This window comes from Medicago sativa, chromosome 1 (genome assembly GCF_051527215.1).
Source record: "Medicago sativa cultivar Bolivia chromosome 1, Bolivia_mono, whole genome shotgun sequence".
NCBI lineage: Eukaryota > Viridiplantae > Streptophyta > Magnoliopsida > Fabales > Fabaceae > Medicago > Medicago sativa.
The window spans coordinates 50952269-50962272 of NC_140749.1; the positions used below are offsets into that span (position 1 = coordinate 50952269).

Here is a 10004-nt window from a genome sequence, read left to right on the forward strand (position 1 = left end):
ACCACCTTAGATGGCATATACCCTTTGACACCCACACACAATTGTGACACGTGACAAGAACATTGAAAGAAGAGATGAGAGGGGATGATGATGTGATGTGAAATTACTACAACACCCCTAACACATGGGGTGTACATGAAAGATGTGTAAAAAAATACATCTACCAATCTTTTTCCATAGCTTAAAGCAAAACAAATACATTGCATCAAAATATTACTCCATATAAGATCAAGTGTTTGTGATGCCAGCAAGGTACCACGCTGATAGTGACATAAACTTATTACAAGGTATACGGACCTACCAACCCAAAACACGAGATCCCAAAAAATCCAAAGACCCATGCCAAAACAACTCAAAGAATACGACTATAAGCCTGTTTGGATTGACTTGTTTTTTATTTTTTATAAACAATGTTATGAAAATAAATAAATTTTTATACATTATTCATAAATTTATGAAAGTAGTTTCCGAAGATACAACTTTCCTTAATAACATCTTATAAATTAACATAAAACTTATTTCTATAATAAACTATTTTAACATAAAAATAAATCAACCGAAACGGACCTATATAAACACATACTCCCTCCGATCACATTTATAAGCAAAAATGCACTTTTTAGGTTCATTGAATACATAATGTATTTAGTCTATATATATTGACCAAATACATTAAGCATTGAATGAATCTAAAAAGTGTTTTTTTGCTTATAAATGTGATCGGAGGTGGAGAACACATCTCCTCAACTGTTTTCTTAATTAGAAGGAATGCTATTAAAACGAGGAATAGGGACACACATCAAAGGATGAACCCTAGGAAGGGTTAAAGCTGGTTTCTCTTCCATGTTAACTGTTCCATCACCACTAACCTTCCAATAGAAACATTGAATCATTGCAGCAAGATTTGTTGGAACAGCTTGAAGTGCTAATGAAGCACCAGGGCAAGCCCTTCTTCCAGTTCCAAATGGCATATATTGCAAATTTTGTCCCTTAAAATCAAACTTATTCCCTTCGCTCATAAACCTCTCCGGCTTGAACTCGAGCGGGTTTTCCCACAGTTTGGGATCCCTACCCATTGACCACAAATCAACAAATAAAATTGTCTTCGCTGGAATATCATAATCATATACGACGCAACTCTCGGATGCTTCTTTAACTATAAGTGGTACTGTAGGGTGAATTCTAAGAGTTTCTTTGAGTATTGCGTGCAAGTATGGAAGTTTTGGAAGATCAGATTCTTGAATTAATCTACTATTTTCTGTTACTGAATCAATCTCTTGTCTTGCTTTCTCCATTAAATGCGGGTTGTTTATCAACTCAGCCAAAGCCCACTCCATTGTTATGGCAGATGTGTCTGTTCCTGCAATAAACATGTCCTGCAAAAACCATAGACTAAAATTATAATCTTTATAAGCAAAATACAATTAATCCGTATAGGTTAGCTGCTCCAATGTCAGCTGCTGCTATGTTGGAAGTTTTTTTTTTTGGTGATGTCTTGGTTTCGATCCCCAGACCTTGCATATATTATGCATTATCATTACCAACTGAGTTAAGATCACAGGAACTGTTGCTACGTTGGAAGTAAGTCTACTTCGTCCAAGTTTAAAACAAAGATTTTATTTTACCAAAAACTAAGATTAGAAGATTTCATGGTTAAATAAGTTTTTTTGTCAGTTTAAATATATTAAATTTTTATTTTAATTCTCATAAAAAAGTTGACATGTTTTTCGTCCCTAAAAAAAATTTACCATAAAGTTTTAGTAGCTGTTAAATTTACGTTTATTTCATTATCTATAAAAAATTTAAAATTTTGAACGACTTTTTGCAGGCTTGATTGAAATCTCTAAGATAAGAAGTTATTTCAAATAGTTTCTCATAAAATTCATTTTTGAAAGATATCATTTTGAGAAATATATGATGTTTATTATTCAAAAACTTTAATACAAATATTTAAGTTAACGAATGTCAAAAATCTTTATTTTAACTTCAACAAATAAGTTTTGTAGTAAGATTCCGAAAATATCATTTTATAAAATACAAGGGAAAAATCACTTTAAAATCTATAACAACGGCACAATATCCACTTGCAAATTTAATATAATTTAATAATTTAGAAACTATCTAGACTTGTCTTTATAAACTTTCAACCGACTATTATGAAGTTCACTTTGTTTGTTTACGCAAATATCATTATTATAAACAAATTCATTTGCTTCTACACTGTCGTTGTGGAAGATTAAGATATCGTTTGACCCAGTTTTTTTTCAACTTCTCTACATTTTTAAGGAGAAGTTAGGCCAAATACAATATCAATTAAGTACTTACTAAAAAAGGTGCTTTTTTAATGCATAAAATTGAATGGAATGAGCTTTGGCTAAAAGTTGTTGAGCAAAGGCAAACTTACTGCACTTCATTCATAAATAGATAGTACAAGCTAGTAGGAACATTATAAAAGACATGGGGGCAAGGATTAGGTAGAGCAGCTCTAGCAATGCTATGAGCCACACTATTTGATTGCCTCCTAACAAACGACACTACCTAGTCGGGATTACTTAATAAACAAAAATCACTATTATAAACAAAAATCAATATTTTAAATTAATTCATTAAATAATGTATATGGTTCGTCAAAAATAATAATAATGTACATGGTCCTTAATAAGGATCATATACATCATTAATTAAATAAATCTATAATATAGAGTTTTGCTTATAATAATGACTGCATAGTGTAAATACATACCAAAAATAAATAATGGATCATGCTAACATGTGTCTTAAGGACGCATGCTATGCAACTCAAGAACAATTTTGTATTGAAAAACATGATATGTTAACTTTTAAAAAAGTTGAATACGACTTTTAATATATATATTTCTATAATAAATTCCTTAAAATGTATTTTGAAGGCGAATTAGCATTTTCCATAAATAAAACACATATAGACAAACAAGTACGAAGTCTATTTTTTTTCTTCTAATTAACAAAGGACTTCTGGACATAAATGGATAATACGCTGATCATAATAAGTGAAATAAATATATAGAAGTTAGAAAATTTGCATACCACAATGAAAGCTTTGACATTCTCTTTGGTCAATGTTATTTCATAGCTCTTATCCTCAAGTATGTCCAACAAAATATCAAGTATATCCCTATCATGATGAGCACCTTCCTCTTTTTCCTTCCTTTTCTCCTGATGCTCCTTTATTGCCCTCTCCAACATTATGTCAAACCTCTCCATAGCCACTTTAAGCCTTTTATGTATTCCCTGTAAATCCAAATTCTTGCAAAACCAAATAAAATCTGACACATTAAACGTCCCTCCAAGCTCTAAAATGTCTTTCAGCATCTCCCTAATTTCTTCAACATCACTTTCATTTTCAGAACATGTTTTACTTATTGACATCCTTGCTATAATGTTGTTGGTGAGAGTTAAGAGCTCGCCGCCGATATCAACGGCCTTGCCAGCTTCTCCTTTCTTCTGCAAAAGTTTTAAAAACCTTAATGACTCTTGTTGCATCAAGGGAAGGAACTGATCAAGTGTTCTTTTACCAAGAAGCTCCGACATGCACAACTTCTTAACAAACTTCCAATAGTCACCATAAGGTGCAAACACAAATCCCTTTGAGCCATATTCTATTTGCTGAACTGCAGCATTTGCAAAACGGTTTGAGAAGAAAGTTTCATTGGTTTTAAGAAACTCCTTTGCGATATCTGGACTTGAAACTACTATACATCGCTTAGAGCCAAGAAAAAGTTGCATTATAGGACCATAGTGTTTTGAGAGTTTGTGAAAACTTTGGTGAGGTACTTTAGAAATAAGGTGAAGGTGTCCAATGATAGGTAAGGCTGGAGGAGACGGTGGAGTAAGATGGTTCTTGTTCTTCTTTTTAGATAGTATGGCTCGAACTGCTATAATGGAGAGTAGCCAAACAAAGAAAAGTTGGATATATTGCATTTCAGCCATACTTGAAAATTTTAAAATTGGAAGAAAAACTATATGGTGGTTTAACTAGTTTGGAACATAAACTTAAGTGATAACACATTAACCGTAATCTTATGTACATGAATGCCTATGGCACTACTTATATATAGAACCAAATTGTAAAGCCACTGTTAGACCTCATATAAAACCTCATATCAATGTTTTAAAAACCGGACTGACCGTGAATCTAGTAAGGTCAGAGGTTTACTGAGTCGCTGATTGAACAACTAGGTCACTGGTTCACTAAGTTGTCGGCCATCACCCTAACAAGGTCATGGGTTCACTGAGTCATTGGTCGAACCATTTGGTCATTGGTTAAATCATATGACTGAACCGTATTAAATCAGATGACTCGGCTATTTAACCAGTATATTAAAAATTTATGTATGTATAAAACTGGATTGAACCGGAAGACCTGATTTATAAAAATTAAAATAACTATGACATCTATAAAATGTCAAATAATTATTAGAGAAAATAACATAATTTAAAAAGCTGATTCGTTAAATGCCTTATATAAATAAATATTAGAAATTAAATTTTAATTGTAATGCAAATATATTTTTAAACAAGTATTTTTTTAGGCATTTAAACAAGTGTATCAAAAATATATGTAATTATGACTTTAATAAATTAGAAGCATTAACGCGAAATATATTGCTATAAGCTAAAATGTGAGTTACAAGTTCTCGTGAGTTTAACTCAGTTTGAATATACAATGCATTATATATGCAAGGTTCAGGGTTCAAATTTCGAAAAGAAAAAAAAATGTAAGTTACAAGCATACAAAATATATGGAGTATAAAAAAGGAGGCTTACGGCATATATGTGAGTTACGTAGACATGAAGGTGCAAAATAAAAACATGTAGGACTAGTATTGCATTGCATTTCATTTTATATCGTATAAATAAAGAATAAAGAGTAAATGCTATATTAAATCACATAGTGGTGTAGTGGCTTGGTTTGTATCAATATTATGGGTATAATAATAAAAACATGATCATATATTATGGGTATAATAAGTGCTATAATAAAAACATGTAGGACTAGTATTGCATTGCATTTCATTTTATATCATATATTATGGGTATGCCTGACTATGATTTTCATTCAGCTACTCCTTCAGAAGCAGAAGCTTTGAGCTTATTAGAGGCCATCCCCTTTACTATTAATCAAGTTGTGCCACCGGTTATATTTGAATCGGATTGTAAACTTCTTGTTGACGCTGTTAATTCCCCTTATGCTCCCCAAGATAAGGCAGGATATATTATTTCCCGATGTAAGGATCTAATGTCATCTCGCAATAACTATGTTGTGAAATATGTCAGGAGGCAAGTAAATAAGGGGGCTCATAGCATAGCTAGAGCTTCTATATCCCACCGTAGTTCTCATATTTTTTCTGATGTACCCTCTTATTTGTACTCATTACTTATTTATTAAATGTTCGAAATTTGAGGATTAGTTGCATCCTCTAAGATACGATTAATCAACTAGCATGTAGCTCTTCGTACCAGACTCTATCTCATGGTCAATTTATATCAGTAATAATGATGTCTAAAGACATGACAGTTTTATTGGAAGAATAATATGATGGTTTCCATTCATTATAAAATTAAAGTAAAATAGCAGGGAAGATGGTATCGTGGAAACGATGGCTCAATTTCTTAAAAAAGTGGTGGATAGCTAATAAACTAGCTCATGAAGGTTCACTTATTATAAGCTAGTTTATAACTTATAGGGGACAAGATATTTGATTAAGTTTGTATTGTTTAAAAAGTCAATAGTTGAACTAACTTATAAATATGAAATGACATAAAAAGAAAAATCAATTGAATATATGATTTTTTCCGTTAAGTTTACAAAAAATAAGGAGGAAAAATGATAGTATGAGATAAGCTTTAAGTTATAATATACTTGAATTAACTTATCAAACAATGTTAAAAACATATTAATAATAAGATATAAGATCGTGAGTGTTGTTACCAAACATATTTATTTAATCATATGACCTTAAAAACTAATAACTTATGGGAGATGTTAACGAGTGCTCATTGGCACTCTTTAAGAACCATTAATAATCAGTTTTTACGAAAAATTGTGTAATCAATGTATTTGAATTTGTAACATTTAACTTTTTTAAAGAATATTTTTTATATTTGGGATCCTTAAAGAGTGGTCCGGGGGTACTCGTTAACGAGACCCATAACTTATATGGAAATACTAACTACTCCCACTAAGTCACTCTTTAAATGCCTGAAATTGAAGTATTCAACATTGTGAGAAATAAGTGTTGTAAATAGTGAAGTTTTACTATTATTATTATTATTAGTAATTTGTAATAATCCCTTTAGTCATTAGTTAGACCATTAGGCTAGAATAGTCTACATAAAAATATGAGAAATGTTAACGAGTGCTCCTGAGACACTCTTTAAGCACTTAAAAAGGTAAGATTTTATGGAAGTTTGTGATTTATTGCATTGAAAATTGAAGTTTTTACTTTTTTTAAAAAATTATTTATTTATTAGGAATCTCTAAAGAGTGTCACTGCGACACTCGTTAACAAAACCCTAAAAATATTAGTAGTTGTACATTATTTAGCCTTTTTTTAGAAATAATTGAGTCCAGGGAAGATCATCGAAGCCGGAGCCTTATGCAAGACTGCTGTTTTCGGCCGACGGTGTCCACCTTTTAAGTGAAGATAAGAACCGGATATAATATTAGTAGTTGTACATTATTTATTTCTGAAATGTAACATTCAGTTTTTACATGGCATTAGATCTCCCAATCTTGGAAGGCCTTGCTTCTGCATAAATCCTAGCTCAAATATTTACAACCACTCTCTCAGCTTCAACTCACGACAACATAAACATAAATTTTCTTTTACGAGGTTTCCTTTTTTTTTTTTTCCGGATCATTCCCAAACACAACTTTTGATTCATAAAAGTGATGAATTGAATTAGAGAATGTGAAATGAGATACAGTGACAAAATTTATCAAGAAAATTTCAAGAAAGTGTATTTGTATTTGCTAACATCTTTCCTTAATTACACACCATTACCTCCATTGATTTCTGCCAAATAATAAATTTAATTGGTTGAGACCTTTTCTTGATAAATTCTTGATAAAAACTCTCTAAATATATAGCAATGCTCACATCATTTTACCTAATTTGTTCATGTTGTAGTAGAAATCCATAAAAAAAAATTCAATATTTCTTTTTTAGGGAAGAAAATTTAATATTTTAATACTATTATATATCGTATGGGTCTTAAAAAAAAAAAAAAACAAAGACTCAAAAGGAAACTTAAACCTCCAAAACAACATGTCCTTTTCTATTTCTTCTGGTTCAAACAAGAGAAAGTAAACTCAAACAACATATTTCAATATTTGCAAACACACTAAACAAAACATAGAACAAAGACCCAGCATAGTTCTCTTGCAAAAGGCACACAATATATATAATGACATCTATTGGAAGCAATTAAGTCTAAACTAAAATGCGTTGGAATTTTTAAAGTCATAGCATATAAACCGGCCTTGTGTAGCATTATAAATCAATCATATGTAGCATTATAATAAAATAAATTGGCATTTAAGATTGAATATACGTTCAGTTGAAAGAGTTGCGGTGTGGTGGCAAGAGTGTTGTACGTTTGCCAAGGGAAGGTCACCCATGCAACAATAAATCCTTATCAACACAACAATTCTTTGTTGTGACTTATCAAATTATCAATTCAAAAATAATAGTGTTTTAGAGGTGACACATATGCATAACTTAAAGTTAAGAATGAATCAATCATCAATCAAGTTTAGCAAGAGAATGAGATGATGTTTTTTAAAGGTGTCACATAGGCACAATCCAAGCATGAGAATGAGGCAAATTTCAAATTTAAAGATAGATAGATAGATAGATATAAATAGATAGAAAAATATGTTTCATGTACAATCAACAATACCCATCTCATTTACGGTCTTCTTAATTTTCATTTCTCTTAGGTCTTTTGCTTTGTATTTTTTACTTTTTATTTTTGTCTTTCTCATAGGGTTTTGGGTGTGGTCCAGGGACGGATGCATGTGGTCTTATACGTGGGCTTGTGCCCACACAAAATTTTTAGAAACCTTTTTTTAGTAGTATAATGTATCAATAGTTGACATTTTTACTATATGGCTCATACTTATCACAAATCATTTCTCTCTTGGCCCACACTTATCATCATATATCTCAAATTTTTTCTTGATAATATGAATATTATAAAAAATCAGATGCGAAATCAAATGAGAAATGATCGGTTAAATGATTGTTTAGTTATTTATATAGTGAAACATATTTTTATTGATATTAAAAATGATAAAATCATTCAAAATTTTCATAATATGAAAAATTGTAGAAGATAATGCTACAAATTTTCATATATGCTGCCCCACTATTCAAAAATCCTGGATCCGTCACTGGTATGGTCCCCCATCTTTACAATTTTTTCTTTTTTAATTATTTTTTTATAAGCGAGGTGGTAGAGGATGGGGTAGCTTTGAGGATGTCAAGTTACCTCCTTATGCCTTCCTTTACTTTTGATTCAGATAAAAAAAAAAAAAAATATGCCCATCTCATAGTCCTCTTGTGTAATCTTTATGCACAAAGCATCCCCTTTAAATCTTTGGGGATGACAGTGGACTGAATTAGACATCAGTAAAAGAGTTTAAAACCTGCGCAAAAGAGAGTGTTGAAGGAGTCACAGAAGTAAGAAGCCAGGCATTACCCGGGACAAATGGCAGCCATGCCGTAAAAAATGAAGACAGAATCAGAATCGTGCGAGGTTGACAGCTATGATGAAGGTTTTGATGGAAACCCTAGAACCAATAGTAATCAAGATAATTAAGAACCCAACAGTTTTGAATGCAATTAAATCTTCAAACAGTATCCCCGATTAAGAAAGCATGCAATTGTGGTTGAGAGGTGCAATCACCAATTTGCTATCAAATAAATAATAAGAAGCCAGTTTTGCGCTATCAACTTGTATATATTGCACCGATAGAGACTTGATAACGAACAATCGAACTGATTATATTAAAAATCCAATAGGTGGAATTGCGCCGAAAATATGGGAGGAATCTACCGAACGCGCTGGATTAATCGACACTACACATATGAATATGTGGTGGGTAAAGGGTAGATGCAGAAATTAATTTGATGGGAGACTAAGTCAAGACAAAAACAGAGAATTTTAAACATGCCAAAAGATAATACATTGACCAAAACAAAGAATTATATCCTTGTAGAAGACGTGCAGTGATTGAGATAAGAGTACAAAAGCTTTTGATTTTTATCAAATAGTATAATGGTAAGAAATTTACATTTAAAGTGAATTTACATCTATATCTACTAGCTGAGTTAAGCTCACGAGAACTAAAAGAACAAAAGTTAATTTTAAAATCAGAACAACAAACAAGTTATCAAGCTAGGATACTAATTGACAAATCCCATACATAAAATCATATTATATCATCAAAGATGAAGATCAAAAACTAATTTTGAAATTTTTCGGCTTTAACCAACAAAATGATACGCATTTAATTTTTTCGAACAAGTGAATAATTGATTCATCATTGTATTACCAAATATTACTGATAGACAAAACCTATACATAAAATTATATTACACCACCAAAGATGAAGATCAAATGCTAAGTTGAAATTTTTCGTCTTTAACCAACAAAATGATACTCATTTCATTTTGTCGAACAAGTGAATAATTGATTCATCATTGTATTACCAAATAGTACTAATTCATATTTAAAACTATGAGAATATCTAAAAAGTTTTCATGTTTATTTGGAATGTTGTAAGGACATTTTGATCTTAAAAAAAGTAACGTTCAAAATTTTATGTAGATAAATTTTAATATGGACTATCTTTCTAAGTGGTCCATGATTGACTAATATTTCAAAAATCAACGATGAAAGATGTGACCTGTTGGTAGTAAAATATTAATGGTATTCATCATTATATGGTTGAAATA

General features: G+C 31.0%; 1 protein-coding gene across 1 annotated transcript; it reads right to left on the reverse strand.

The window, feature by feature from the left end:
* Positions 1 to 200: 200 nt before the first annotated feature.
* Positions 201 to 4065, reverse strand: LOC146955158 (cytochrome P450 93A3-like). Its single transcript, XM_085720375.1, has 2 exons — positions 3067 to 4065; positions 201 to 1376 (listed from the first exon to the last, which is right to left on the reverse strand). The coding sequence occupies exons 1-2, from the start codon at positions 3967 to 3969 to the stop codon at positions 756 to 758; spliced, it is 1524 nt and encodes a 507-aa protein (XP_085576501.1). The 5' UTR covers positions 3970 to 4065; the 3' UTR covers positions 201 to 755.
* Positions 4066 to 10004: the final 5939 nt, after the last annotated feature.

Bases quoted from the DNA above. Each gene is read 5' to 3' on its own strand.
- LOC146955158 (XM_085720375.1), bottom strand. From the start codon at position 3,969: ATGGCTGAAATGCAATATATCCAACTTTTCTTTGTTTGGCTACTCTCC. The intron at 1,377-3,066 runs GTATGCAAATTT...TGGTTTTTGCAG, and splicing joins ATGTCAAAGCTTTCATTGTG to GACATGTTTATTGCAGGAAC.